General features: G+C 35.7%; 1 protein-coding gene across 3 annotated transcripts; it reads right to left on the reverse strand.

Annotated features, from left to right (window-relative positions):
• Positions 1-48: 48 nt before the first annotated feature.
• LOC145782503 (uncharacterized) lies at positions 49-11,986 on the reverse strand. 3 transcript variants are annotated; one of them, XM_082594302.1, is made up of 6 exons: positions 11,772-11,986; positions 6,134-6,265; positions 4,663-4,847; positions 1,912-2,101; positions 1,315-1,455; positions 49-961 (listed from the first exon to the last, which is right to left on the reverse strand). In XM_082594302.1, exons 2-6 carry the CDS (start codon positions 6,240-6,242, stop codon positions 555-557), a joined length of 1,032 nt encoding a protein of 343 aa, XP_082450428.1. In that variant the 5' UTR covers positions 6,243-6,265; positions 11,772-11,986; the 3' UTR covers positions 49-554. The 3 variants fall into 3 exon arrangements, with proteins under 3 accessions (XP_082450428.1, XP_082450429.1, XP_082450427.1); XM_082594303.1 differs by lacking the exon at positions 11,772-11,986 and adding an exon at positions 8,009-8,102; XM_082594301.1 differs by lacking the exon at positions 11,772-11,986 and adding an exon at positions 6,564-6,821.
• Between the last annotated feature and the right edge of the window lie 3,960 nt (positions 11,987-15,946).

Genomic DNA, 15,946 nt, shown 5'->3' on the forward strand with positions numbered 1-15,946 from the left:
GAGCTACACAGATTTTGTTATTATGCTACACACACACTTATTGCTTCATGTAGTTTATTATAGCAATTCAAACGTACTACAATATTCTAAGAACCTCATAGGGACTGCTCAAACATCTCATATGACGACACCGGTTTTTCTTTTCATATCCATCATATGACGTTGATCAACATATCACGATATCGAGGCTCTTGTAACTTCTCCAGCAGACCTCAACAAAAGAAAATTGCACGCAACCTGAAGGTAATGAACGACTTGCAACATTGCTACTTACAAGCCAAGACAATATTTTTATTCTCAAAAAGTCATAACAGACAAGCAGTTTAGTCTACTACCAGTATAGCTCTTTTGAATAGTTGAATATATGTTTAAAAATTGGAAGATTTCAAACTTCAAATATAACTACTTCAATAATAAATTTCACAATTGATAAAGTATAAGAAGGAGACTATTTTGTGAGATCTTAAACTCTTGACTGGAACTAGTTTAACAACAACCTTCAGTTTACTAGAAGTAAGCAAAATTTTCAACAGGATGGCTTTGAAAACTCAAAGTCATTGGTACAGATATTGCAACGTTATGGGAGCTGATTTTATGGGCGCTCTCAGAGAGCGAGATGGCGAATTCCTCCTGAAAGCTGGGGCAGATACAGCCAGTAGTTCTTGCATCTGTGCTGCCACACGACTAGTTTTTTTTTTATAAACAAAAGCAAGAATACGAAACATAAAAGCGAATGAGCAAAATCCCAAAAGAGCTGATATCAAAATAAGATTCCCATAAGACTTGAGATAATAGAGCTTCGCAATTAATCCACATAAAAGAACAATCAGGCCAGGAAAAACCGTAAAGGTGTATCGAAAATATTTCTCAATAACAAAGTTCTCCAAAATGAACCACACAACTACACAAGCAAAAAGTACGGAAAGAACCGTCGATGAAACATCTTGTACAGAAGCACCCCCTGCAATGCAAAATATTTTAGTTATGGGCGCCGAAGATTAGAGCTGACCTACTTTTATTTACAAGAGTATAACCGAATAATTTTAGGTGGAAAAAAATCAGGTTGTCAATTAATGTTTCATGTCGCTGGTTTCCGCTAGGTTAGGCCGAATAGCCTAGATTTTTAAAAAGTCGAAGCATTTTAAACTAAACCATCTTGTCGTTAACCAAGAAAACGATGCTTTACCAACCACCTATTTTAGATAACGTGAAAAATCATATTGACTCTAGATCGTTAATACTTTAGATTGTTATCATTTCTCATGAAACCAAAAATGTAGGTCAATTGTGTTCATAGCAAAGACCTACACTAACCTCGTAAAGTAGCACTTGTTTTCCAGCCTCTGTCTTCATAAATGGCAAAGACAGTAAGGTGGCGAAAACAATGATAAACCAAAAGTGTAGCAAACAAGACAAGGCCGTTATGTATAAATATTCGAACTGCCACGAGAAGCGCTGCAAAAGTTTTATAAATTCAACAGACAAAAAAAAACATAAACTTTTCAAATGTAGTTCAGGCTACTTTTTTTCTCGACACAGTGTTAAAATTTGTTCTGTGTTTGGTTAGTTCATAATGCTTGAATGCAGTTGTTTAGTTCAAATATTATGCAGTCAAACATAGCCTATGTTTATTGTGCAGCAAAATATCTTCTCATTCTAATTGACTTATACTGTATTGTACTTTAATATGATGAGCTTTGTTCAAACGCTAGGGATCAATTTGTACTTTTCTCGTTTTTCAAGTTTATCCACTAAAGAGGCCAATGTAGGCCACAGACTGACTTAATTATCGTATGTGGCGCTTTGCGCCGACAATTTAACAAAAAAATATAATTAAGCTGATAAGTTGTTTTTTTATTATTATGCGATACACAATATAAATCATAACACCCATGAAAAACCTAAGCTTACTTCTAGTTTCTTCGTGTTCCAAGAAAGTGATATTGTCAAAAACGCGCTTATGTGAAATGGCAACAGCAATGCAAATAAAAATTGTTGATGCTATTACGAAGACAACAGTCAGTTTCAACGCTTGAACATGCATACAAAATTGAGCTCCAATGACAAATCCATAGCCGGAAATATAAAAAATGAGAAATTGCTGTAAAGAAAAAACAACAAACTTGATGTTATTGTTACCTCAGTGCACGTGACGCAAGTTTAAAACCTCGAATTTACTTTTGAAATTACTTACTTATGACTTTTAACTAGATCAGGGGTCACAAACTAGCGACCGGCGGGCCGCATGCGCCCGCCACGCTATTATGTGCTGCCCTGGAAGGCATCAATATACAAGTATAACCCAAAATACTAATCAGATATTACTTTTAGTTGGGTTTCTCAATTCTCTCTATCCCTTAGAGACCTTGGATAGATTGATGACGTGGTTTAATTGAATATCAAACGTTAAACAGTCAACTAAATTATCGACGAGTTCTATTTATAGGGATTACAGATAGAAATCCTTCAAGGACTAAGAATGGTTCAGCACTTCCAACAGATAAACAAATCAAATTTCAAATAGCAATGACTCCGTAGAGGTCGAACAGATACACGCTAATTGTGACAGCAACTTCTCAATCGACAGCAACTACAACAGCTTTTAGAATCACTATTTTTCCACTTTTACAATCAGCTCTTACTACAATAATACTATACGGTACTTAATTTGGCCATGTGCTTTCAATAACTAAGTAAAAATGTACCATTTCGAAGTGAAAGCATTGCTTACCTAGATACCAAATAAATTGACCTACTCCAGTGTTAATAGAGTAATAAGATGAAGTGAGCCGTGTATATTGTATGGAAGGTGAGATACCTTGGGAGGATTTTCGAATTGCACGTAAAAGTCATAAAAAAAAACACAGACAAAAGTTTCTGCGCATTGTGTTGCAAATTTTTGTAAAAAATAGTAAAAGAAGTCATTGCAGATGCCCAAAAAAATTTTACATACAAAAATAGACAAGTGTGTCATGTGTTTGAAGTCTCCCTCTATTCAAAAACCGTACCCACTTTACTTCATTGGAACAAAGGCTACTCAAAACGTCGTCAAAGCGCAAATTACAGTATTAACATCCTTCCGACATTACAAAAAATGGTTTTCAGTTTAACTTCAATTATAAACCAACTTTTTTCATTATAAACTTCTATAGAATTCTAGAATTGAATAAACTTTTCATGAATATTGTCAAATTAAAAGTGTAAATCTGAAATAAACGTTAATTATTGGGCCACAAATACTGCTAAAAAAAGGTTAAAGTGAATCATGATTTTATGGAAGGTAATCTTACAGACCACCAATTCCAATATTGCTTTTTTGGAACCAGTTTTGGATTGTCCATTCTAGCTAACAGAGGAGGGCACCCGCTACTTTTAAAGTAGCGCGCTACCCGCTACCGCTACTTGGACCAAAATAGCGCCCGCTACCACTACCCGCTACCAATTTACAAAAGTAGCGCGCTACCTGCTACCGCTACTCGGAACAAAGTAGCGCGCGCTACCGCTACTTTTGTCTAACATGACACTAGAAAACATTCTTCAAGTCTCTAGTGACGCAAAAATGACCTTGAAAACGAAAGTTATCATTTGTTTACACTGTCATTGTAACGTCGTTATAGAAAACACATTCTAAGGGAAGTTTGTTGTTACGCATTTTTCAAAAACAAGAGCATTTCACAATGAGAGTCACTAAGTCCTGCCCGCTTAGGCTTAAGCACATCTTTTCCAACAGAGAAAAGTCTCTCCGTCGCAGCACTGGAAGGAATGGGGGTGTAGTATGTAATGAATATTGAACAGATGTTTTACTGTAACTCGGTATTCGAAAAGCTCAAAGACTTGCTCCAGTCCGAAAAAAAGGCTTCCACAATTGCTGTTTCCTTCTGCACCGACGTTTCACGGGATGGCGCAAACACACCAAAAAATTCATCCTCGGAGCTGTGACAAGATTCCCAAAAAACCGAAACTTTGCAACCAATCCGATCATATAGCTGCTTGACCACGTTATTGTTGCCAAACAAACGAGTATTGTTTTTTCACTTTAAATTAAAAAGCAGCGGGTAGCGAAAGTGCGACTGAAAAAAAGTAGCGCCTCTTCCGCTACTTTGAAAAAAAAACACTACCGCTACTACCCAAGCCACTACCGCTACTTTTACCAAAAAAGTAGCGCTGCTACAAAAGTAGCGCGCTACTGCCCACCACTGCTAGCTAACTGTAAAACTTCTGATTCTTCGGAAACAATGATGTACACTAATCTTTTTTCAAGATTTTTTACTGGGTACATGCTAGTGATGCATAATTTCAAGCAGCCTAATTGTAATCGCAGAAAAAGCAAGTAATTGTAATCGACTATGGTAACCTACCACTGCAATCACACCAACCCTGCTGGTGGCTTCAAATGTGAGTTATATGAAAACACAATAACACGCTGGTGTTGACGATATTAGTAATACTGTATAGTGTATAGCCTGTTTATTGGTACGAATCATAATAATCAACTGCTTTAAATGCAGTTTGCTGGAGCTAGGCTTATAGACTAGTAGCCCATCAGAAAAGCTTTCTTAAAAATTTTTTTATCCTTAATTATTTTATCATCATTAATTAACACATAGAAGTCAGGGATATCTCTTTCATAATTTTAGTTAGTTTTTTGAATAAGACACTTACTGCTGGAACCAAAGTTGGTTCGACATTGACTGGGCTTTTATGTTGATCAAGAAACACAGAAACAACAATGTAAACAATTGCCGCCAAGTTCCATAGGACCACTGCAGGCCATAAAACCAGGAATGTACTCAGAGTAGGTGACACTTGGTCAAAGTATTTGACTATAGATGATTCGTCACTGGCGCCTAAAAAAATTTACATTAAGGTTTGCTTTTTGTCAAATGGTGGACAAATAACGTTATGACATCGTTGCTTTGTCATTGGCGTTGTTGACCAAATTTCTTCTCTCCTAATTGTCGTTAAATATGAGGACACCTATTGGTTAGTCACTGCTTGGTATCATCATCAAAGGAAACTAGATTGCCTATTCCATAGGGTAATCTGTGATACAGCCAGCAGCCCTTGAATCAATATCAGCAGTTCTTGAATAATATATAGGCCTGCCTTCTGCATCTCACAGCTCTCACAGGCAGCACCATCTGTCAGGTTCCAACGCAACATATCTGTACTAAAGCGTCCAATACCAGTGAGCAGGCGGTTTTTAAGCCTTAACAAGGCAATTGATTGAAATAACTCTTTTTGATTAGTCAAAATAATACATTTTACGTGTATAGTCTGTAGCGGAATGGCCCGTTTCGGTGAGTCCGATTTGGTGAGTCCGATCCCTATTCAGTGATTTTAAAAAATTTTTTTTTTAATTATCGGGTACCGTAGCCTAATTATCATTGCCGTTTTAAGGTTAAGGGTTAGGCGTTAGGGATAGGGGTTAGAGGTTAGGAACTCACCGAATCGGACTCACCGAATAGTAGCAGACCCCACATAGCTGTGCGGTGCGGCTGAGGTTTGAAAGAAGCGAATTCCCTACAATTTGCTAAACTTTCAGGTCGAGGATGCAGTTTGACAATCCGTTTTGCATTTTTATATTATTTACAGGGGGGACCATGTAAAGGCAACTACCTCTTCTTTACTGTGCTTTATGTTTAGTATGCAAAACGGATTGTCAAACTGCATCCTCGACCTGAAAGTTTAGAAAATTGTAGGGAATTCGCTTCTTTCAAAACTCAGCCGCACCGCACAGCTAAGTACAGTCATTTCACGTCGTCACGATCTTCCAACTTAATATCGGGTTCATCACCGAGCAAGAACGAAATGGTTTAGCAACTTGGCTATAAGAACCGGGCAATTGTCATCCCCCTCTAGGAACCATAGTCTATTGCTTTTTGCAAATAAGCTGTGATCCTAATCCAAAGTAGACGCTTGTAAGTTCTATTGATGCCGAAATAGAAAAAAAAGCGATGAAAAGACACAACGAACATCAGGAAAGTAATGTGATGAAATCACTTCCAAAGATTGCAACGAGAATCATAAATTAGAAAACGCAGCCTGACATTACTAAAAAGCTTTGGTAGTTGTAGACCGATAAAAGATAAACCAACTAAAATTATTGTTAACATACGGTAACTAGACTTACTTCTTAAATTTAAAACTCCCAATACAACAATGCTGGAAATTTGGAGCACAAATGCGACGCCGATAAGACACAATTGAAATACCCTGTTCCAGTTGCAAGTGTCTGTCATTTTGTAATTTCATCATCTATATGCTACAAAAATACAAGAGCATTTGTTAAGTACATTTAACGTTATCATAACAAACAAGTACGTTATCATTAGATTAAGTAACAAGCGTTATCACTATACGTAACGTTAACATTACGTTATCATTATATAAATTAGGTAACCAACAAAGCCGTACGAGACCAAATCATTTTGGGGGGGCAGAACGTAAATTTGCCCAAATCTGCATGCTTTTATAGAAATTGCCCAAATAGAATGTATGCAGTGCATGATAACAGTGAAAAACTAACATAACAAGATCACCAGCTAGCTAGAATTTCTTACCCAAGTAATCAAGATAGAACAACTGAATTCATCTTTGAATATACCTTGCTTGTGCATTGTTTGAAAAAGTACTGTAACCTCTCCACCCGAATTGTTTTATAAAAGTATTCACAAGATTAATATAAATTCATATTTTGTAGTTGCCCAAATCAAGATGATGCATTTATGGATATTACGCCTATGAAAAAAATTAAAGACTTTGTAAATCTTGATGCCGAGGCAACTGCATCATGCCAATTTGGGCAGTTTTATAAATAGACTATGATCAAATAGATTTCATATTTTTTTGTTGCCCAAATCAAAGCGATACAGTTATGTAAATGGGAAAAATTAATGAATTTGTTCATTTTGGGGAAACTGCCTCACGCTAATTTGGGCAGTTGCATAAACAGACTAATCAGATAATGTCATGTTTTCAGCTGCCCAAATCAACACGATGCATTTGTGAAAATTAATAAAATTAGCTATACTGTATAGCAAATTTTGTGTTGTGATTTGGGCAGATTCACAAAAGTATTAGAGACATATTTTGGTGGCTGCTCAAATTGGCATGATGCAGTTGGTTAAATGCATTTCGTACTACAGTTTGATCACTATACAATACATCAATACGGGTGCGCCAAATGAAAATTTTGCGGCACATTTCTTGTGCAAATAAGAGGCTGTACCATACTTAGTTTGATTGGTAAAAGATATTAATTTGTAGTTTTTCTTAATTCATGCAATTTTGAAGCTTTTCATATGACAATTTTTGCCCTAATAATTGCAAGATTTTGCCCGAATTTGTGACGTTTTGAAACAACAGGGGGGCAGCTGCCCCCCCTGCCCCCCTGGCTCGTACGGCTATGAGTCCAACAATAACGTTATTATTACATACAAGTAAGTAGGGATGGGCAAATAAAAATAATTAGCTATTCTATAATTATTCTAGAATAATTTTTCTAATTTAGAATTTCGAATATCTATTCTAGAATAAATTTGTTTAATTTCAGAAAATGTCAAAAAGCTTCGTTTTTATTCTGGTTTTATTGAAGACACATAATGGAAAAGTGGCAACGAAACGGAAAACAACAGTAACTGCCTAGGAGAGCAAGTCTTTGTTGCAGTGAAGAATGTTTAAAGCTTCTAACTGCTCGCCAGTGAGCCGCAATCGCAGTTTTGGTGCTGCTAATCCCACACTCAATCGAGAAGGATCTTTCTGAGGATATTCGCTAGAGCGAATAGCTATCGCTGAGCCGAATGTAATTGATCGGCGAAAAATCGATAAACAATTTTGGTAGTCGGAAAAGGGGATAGCTTCATTTCGGTTTGGAAAATTCCATTAGAAATGTAATTTCAATTCGAATAATTAGATATTCGGATTGTAACTATTCGAAATTCTATATTGCCCATCACTACAAGTAAGATTTAACAAAATGCCTAACAACTCGCGGATAATTTGTTACTTTACATAGAAGCGGCAGGACATGGTAATATTTTTTCGAAACAAGTGGCAAAGTATCACGTCACAATGAATTGTTCTAGCCAAGGAATGGGATGGGAGGCAGATTTTACGATGGATAACGGAAGTGTCAAGAAGGGAACATCCATCCGATCCCAACTCCATCAAGACATATAAAATTTCTAAAATAAGCTGAATAAAAGTCTCCGTGTGAGTACATTTCTTAAACAGAAATAATTTCAATTCATTTGTGCGAAATGACTTGAAAAAATTCGGTCAATTTTATTTCTCTTGATCATTTTTAGTCATTTTTGGTCATATAAGACAAGTAGTCAATTGACTAAAACAATGAAAACTATTAATACTACAAAAAGTGCTCAATGCTAAGCAAAAAAGCAGAGCGAATTAAATCAAATATAGTTATTTTATTACTATCTGAATCCTAAACAGCCTGTTTCACCTATACGGATCAGTCAATTGACTATACAGTATGACCACATTTTTTTCGAACATTTTGCTAAAAAATTGGTTAATGACCGAAAAAAAACAGTTCGTAGGCTACTGAACCAATGCGACCATTTCCCGGACAATTGTTCGAGAAGAAAAGTCGACAATTTCACAAAAGTTCCATCGTCATTATCTATTGCCCCTTTTTAATGCATGAGACCCGGCTAGGGCTGTAACTACCGCAGGTGCAAGGCACCGGGGCTCCAGAGCAAGAGACCCCCCGACATTTTTACTGTAATATAGTTAAGTTAAAAAACTGAAGTTAACGTGTTATTATTTTGTTATGCATCTACGCGTAGCCTAATATTCTTTTTCGTACAAGATTTTCGTTTATTCCTTATGGTTTGGTCGTAGCTTGGACTACTTAGGGCCCCGTTTTAGCCACTCAATGTTTTTTGTGTGGCTCGGCTCATTTTGCTGTTATAGAATGGACGTGTTGATTCCGAATCAAACATCATTTTTATTTTTTGTAATTATTGTGTTGTGAAAATAATTTCAATTCTTACAAAACCTACGCTTTTATTTCGTATTTGATGGCTGCGCAAATGGAATCACTGAAAGTGAACCTAGACTGCTTTTTTTGGTTACAGTTTTATCAACTTTTAATTTCATTTTTAATTACAAATTTATTTACTTATTTAACAGTTGGAAACACCAGTATGGTTAACAAAACACAATGCTCGCTGTTTTGTAATGAGTATGATGCTCAGCCTTGCGTATTACATACCAGGTAGATTGCTCCTACATAGGCTGTAGCCTATGATTTTTTTTTGCATTAGAAAATAAAACATTCAACAACATTATCTGACAATGACACTTTTTTGTTGATCGACTCGCTTGAAATAAGATTTGGCATTTTCTTTATGATTTTTCAGTTTTTGAGGTACATTTGGCATTTTTTAAAATTTGGCTATGGCAGCCCTGTTCAGTGGCTGTGCCGTGACAGAATTTTTTATTGTTATTCAAACGGCTACCAACAGCCAGCGTAATCATCAGTGTTGCCAGATGTTTTTCAACTGTTCATTAAAAACCTTTCTCAAAAGTAGTTTAACTTTAATCCTTGCATCAGGAAGGAATCCCAAACATTACAAAATATAGCAGTCTGTTAATTATTATTACTTAACCTGAATTTCTTCGTTCAAATAACACGAAAATACTTCTATTGTTTACGACCTTGCTAAATTTTCGAAAATATACACTTGTTTTGACCTCGGCAGCTGCTTACGTTTACAAAATTGTCGTATTATGAACTTTGTCTATTTCTGCATTTCACTCCATGTTTGCATATAGAAAGTCTATTCTCTGTGACAAATATTTAACTAGATTTTTCTGAAATCCCAGAGCGTCTGGCAACACTGGAAATAAGGAAAAATTGTCATCTTTTCGTGATTCTGTGTCAGTGATCACACTTTGGCAATTTAGATTCTCAAAACTATTATTTCAAAAGGATATAAAGTAAATTTAACTTAGAGTTCAAATCGACATTAAATCGGCCTCTAAGTTCCAAGGCCTATGTATAGGGTATGCTTCAGGACTAGGTCTGCCCCATCAGTAACTATTGTTGCGAAATGACAGTTTGCACTGCCCATAAGTTAGTAGGCTTTTCAATTACTAATTTGAAAAGTTTTGATAATATGCAGCTTGTCTTGCTCAAAGCAATAGGCTGCACGTAGGATAGTGATAAATGTGGTAGCCTATTTTTCTGCCAAAAAAAATAATGTTACGTCCACAGCCTAACTACTAAAACTATAAATAGCCTATAACCCAAGGTTTTACCCATTTACACTGAAGTTATAACTACTTACTGTGAGGCTATACTTTAAATTAAAAACCGAAAACTTAGTTTAAGTTGATTTGTATATACCTACTTCATAGCCTATGGTATTTCTAGACCTTTTATTACAATTATGTTTTTTTTTACAACCAGCCACCTTGGTCCTTGAATATAGGCCTACACAGCTCAGTTTTAGATTTCTGACCACTAATAATCAACAATACAATAGTAGCCCACTTGCCATAACCAGTGCTGTGTTAAGGGGGGGGCCAAGGGGGGCCCGGCCCCCGGGCCCACCATCTCAGGGGGCCCACAAATAATAGACTTTCGCGCTTCAGTAAAGTTTTTTTTTAGTTGCTAAAGTTTACTGCGTGTAGGCTACTTGTCAATTAGGACGATTTAGGTCTAATTATACTAAAACATCTCAAATTTGGCCCCTTTACTACACTGAAACATCTCTAAAAACACCATTACTATCTTAAAAGAAAGTTAAAATGCGATAAAGCTAGTATCATGATCTGCAGAAGTGTATTTAACATATAACAGGTGGGTTGCAATTGAATATATGAATCCAAGAAGGGCCCAATTGCCACAAAGTGTTTTTGCACACCCGTTTTAATTATTTTGGTTATTTACTTTTGTGGTAAAACTTCGATTATGATTACATGCTTAAGCATACTGATTAGAAGCATCATACGTAAAAAGTTCACTTGGTGAAGATTCTGTGCAGAAACAATGGAGAAATTGAAGTGTAATTGCTGTAGTTGGGCCCATTTCAAAATCAAAAGAAATATTGATAGGTTTTTTTTTATGTGTTTACTGATATGTTTGAAACATTTAGCCATTTTTTTAAAAGTATCATTTAGAAGACATTGGAAAGCACAAATAGTGAAATGAAAAAAAACTGGAGGCCTCTTTGTGAATTCGCATATTCAATTTGTTTTCATCGAAAGAAATCAGAAAGCACAAAAAGTGAAATGAAAAAAGTGGAGTTGGGCCCTTTGTGAATTTACAATTCACATATAGCTTATAATTCAATTTATTTTTATCAATAAAAGTGTTTTGTTTTTAAAAATTGTGAGGTGTTGGCAAAATAACATTTCTGATAGTTTAATTATCATTTTATTTTTAACATTTACAATACCGTAATTTTAAATATCTTTGACGAGTGATGTCGCGAGCAGGAAAATCTGTCCGCTGCCGCACTGCACATGTCTCCCCGTACAGTGCTCCTGCACCACAAAAAATAAGACTGCACTTGCACAAGTGCAGAGCAAATGCAAGAGAATTTATTAAATGAAAGCAAATTTTGGAAAAAATTTAAGGCCTATTTAGGAGATTGAGTAACTTGCAGCACTTAGTATCTACCTTTGATAGCTCATCTGAGTTGCCTTTTATTGAATGCTGTGGGTACTTTTAGCAGAAACCTTCTATGTTTACTTTTTTTAAAACATATGCACATGAAATTGCTCTTATCTTCAAATACCTTATAGACCTGGCATATCACATGTTGTATGGTGGCCTACTGAAATTGCTTTGATCCAAAACAAAAATCATTCTTATCACAAGTGACCTGTGTATTCTTGCCACTAACCTAGGCTACCATACCCTAAAAACATTAATTAACTTGAATGCCTGCATAAAATAATGAAAGCTTTGCCTTGGAATGAAATAATGTTAAATAAAAATAATTACACCTGATTCTCAAAACTCTTGACACTGCTTTTGTTTACAAATTAAACTTTACAATCACAATGTTTTTACAATGGTTGACTGAACAAGTAGTGTTGCCAGATAAACCATAAAAATGGTGAAAAACAATAATGTTACCAGATGACCAAATCTGAATGAAAATTAATAATTTCTTCAGTTTTGGTTTTATTCTCAGATTTTATCACGGTACTGCGACGCAAAGTTCAAACAGTCAAAATTCCGCGCGGTACAGTGGTATTCACGCGTCGTGACCATACTCTATTTCCAGTGTTTATTTATTAGAAATTTTTAACACTTTTGGCTTTCATTCTGAACAAAGGTGTAGTTAAGAAATGGTAGACCTGTGTTTGTGTTCACTTACATTTGTGTTGTTATTTAAACTGGTGAGAAAGTTTATTGAAGTGAACCACATTTCCATATCGGTGCAGTAAAAATATACACAATACTATAGGCCTGCTTGACGATAGGGGGCCCAAAATTATTCTGGCCCCGGGGCCCACAAAAGGTTTAACACAGCACTGGCCATAACATAGCAAGGGTCTAGAAAAAAGTAGAAGCGACTCATACTGGCTATGTCAAATCTTTTCGTTATTATCTTGCAGAGGTGTGGGCTACAATCCGGCAATTTCTGGACTTCTCAGATCCGAATTAGGCTAATTTTATTTCAGAAATCTTATTAAAAAATTATTTCACCACATGACAGATTCATAATTTTTTCTAAAAGAAGTTTCTCAAATTCTCAGTAGGTTACCGGTACTTAGACAACTTAGTAGCTCAAAACTAGCCTATTATCAAAGTTGCAAAGTTATTAAAGTGCCGTCTGTTGTGGAATCTAGATTGTTATGGTAGCTACTATTTTATTCCCATTGTTTATAATTGTATCGTATGCTATTCTCGCAACAGACGAAATAAAAGGTTACTCTCTTTCTCTCTCTTGCCAAATATTTTTTAATTTCCAGCCCAATTGCTACTGAAAAATAAACCAATCTTCACAAGTGAAGAAATAAGCAAAAATATAATAAATTCACCCAAACTGTAGCCAAAATCGAAAACGTTTCGGTGAAAATGGAACGAAACACACCGTAACGAAGAAAAACTGTGACTTCTAAATTTTCTCACAACTCCAAAACAAAACTGCAGCAGCCTAATTTCGCTGAAAAACCGCTAAACTGGAAGCCCTGCGTATGGTTTTCCTACATCAACTTTGACCTAGTGTTTCCAATCTGGGTTTACCCGAACCCGAAACTTGTTTTTTTACATAATTATTTTTCGCTTACCTTATTAAGTCGGTGTATTCAGACAGATTGTGAAAAAGATTTTTATCTGAAAAGGTTTAAAGGATTCAGTCAAGTTGTAGACTATTCCGGTATTCATACTGTTTTTGTACTTATTTGTCGCGTTCAGCCATGTAACGTCATACCACTCTACCAGTGCCGGTCTTAGGGTATTTCGGTGTCTGTGCGGAATATGCTTTGCGGGCCCCAATGACAATGATGCAATTCAGTAGCGTAGCTAGGTATTTTGAAAGGGAAGGGGGCTGTGGTAGTGGCGGCGTGATCGGCGAAGGCGACACCTAGCGGCAGGGGGTTTGGGGGCCTCCCCCAGAAAACTTTGAAAGATTATATTGAATTTGGGGCATTCTAAGAGCATGTTCAACAAAAATTTGGGTATGAATATCACTGTAAAATGGTGCTGTCCGGTGGCATAGCAAAAAGAAAAGATCATGCTTTCTTTGGCATTGTTTGGAAATAAAGCTTTGTCTCTATGTTGAGTCTGGATGCAACCTATTTCGTCCCCTGGAAAATTCGTACCCCGATTTAGTACCCTGAAATCGTAACAAAGTCAAATTTCGATCCATTTCGTTCCCTGAAAAGATCGAGAAAAATTTTGAAATGTTTGCGGCAACTCGTTCGTTTCGTTTGTTATTCTATTAATTTGTAGTTCTGCACAATTTTGAAGTAACCAGCTAGGTCAACTGGTCAAGACTGCCGAATATTTTTTTTTCTAAGTTTCATACTTTGTGACGTAATAATAATATTTTTGAAATCTTTACCTATTCCGACATTGATCGATATCATAAACCGACTAAATTAGGCTACGTCTACGTAATCCTCGCCAGGCTTAATTCTCTTTTTGAGCTGCATATTTTTAATCAGGTATCATTTTAACTCAATTCATTCGATTTTATATCACTGCTTGACGCAATTTTGCCCTGAGTTACCTTTCATCAACTAAAATAAGTATCGTAATTTAATTTAGTTCCTAGTTTCAAATTTAAATTATTACTTGCAGTGCCTAGTCAATCTTCAAAATCCTTGCTAAATTAAATATTTCATAACTCAATAATAATGTTTTGTTTATTTTCCAAAGTATTTCTCGCATGCTCACACCACTTAAACCAGACCTGTTCTTTGTTCTTTTTCGACGCTTATTGGTCGCCGTCCTATTTCGTTACACAAAAGTGGATTCTATTTCTTTGATTATCCTGACTACAAGTTATAAATGCAGGTGTAGGTGATTTTTCTTTTTATTTGTTTTGTTGCAAAGTCATTTTGTAACCTTTCGTGTCCTGCGTTATTGGTTGTGTATTCATCTGTTGGTCATACTTTGTTTGTTGCAATGTCTGCGGATTGTAAAAATTTGTATTCAAAAAACTCCTTTTCTTTGACTAACAATATTAATAGGAACCAGCTATCGATTTTACATGTAAACATGAGAAGCCTAGTTGGCAACTTTGAAAAATTAGAATCACTATATGTCGAAATGCAAGAAGCACCGGACCTTATTTGCTGTGTCAGAAACCTGGCTGAATGAAAATCGATTGCAATTTGTTAGTTTGCAAGGCTATAATTTTGTCCACTTTAATAACAAACGAACTGATGCTAAAATACAAGCAGGCGGTGTCGGGCTATACGTAAGCAGTTCAACAAAGTATAATCAAGTTAATAATTTAAGATTAAACTTACAGGAATGTGAAGATCTCTGGGTGGATATTACTTTATCAAACAGTAGACAATGCACAGTTGGTGTAGTATACAGGCATCCCCAAAATAAGCTAATTGAGTTTCAAAACAAATTCTGTGAGTGCATTGATTCGTTAAACAATTTCAAAAAGGAATATTACATATGTGGTGATTTCAATATTGATATTCTAGCCAAGACAAAAAATTCTGCTGTAAAAAATTACTGTGATGCATTTCTCTCTTTAGGCTGCAATCAATTAGTACAATCCCCAACCCGTGTAACTTCCACAAGTTCAACTTTAATCGATCATGTAGGCCTATAGCCTACAGCAATGACCAAACTAATAAAATTCAATGCCATGTTCTTATACATGATGTTTCTGATCACTTTCCGATTGTAGTTGTGATAAACTCTATAAAACCAAAACAAGAAAAGTACACACAAAAAATAAGGAATATGAAAAACTTTGTTGCTGATGAATTCGTTTGTGACCTGGAAAATAGCTTGACCAACCAAAACACAGAAAGGAATGATTCAGTTCATAACAAATTCAATCATTTCATCGACACTTTTAATGAAACTTTAAACAAGCATGCACCTTTACGATTGTTGTCTCGAAGAGAAAGAAAACTCAAGACCAAACCATGGCTAACAAAAGGAATTTTGAACTCCATCGAAACTAAAAACAGACTATATCACTTAAAAATAAAAGACCCAACAAACACTTCTGCACAAGCAACATACAAAAAGTACAGAAATGTACTTACTCATACCAAAGAGCAAGCAAAAAAATGCATTACAGTTTTCTTATTACGCAAAGCAAGCACAACACTGGAAAAATATGGAAAACCATAAATGACATCATCAGGTACAAACATAAGCACACAGCTCACATACCAGAAGAAATAATTAGCACTGACAATGAAAAAATATCTGACCCTGCACAAATAAGTAACTGCTTTAATGATTATTTCACAGACATTG

Source organism: Aplidium turbinatum, chromosome 13 (genome assembly GCF_918807975.1).
Source record: "Aplidium turbinatum chromosome 13, kaAplTurb1.1, whole genome shotgun sequence".
Classification (NCBI taxonomy): Eukaryota; Metazoa; Chordata; class Ascidiacea; order Aplousobranchia; family Polyclinidae; genus Aplidium; species Aplidium turbinatum.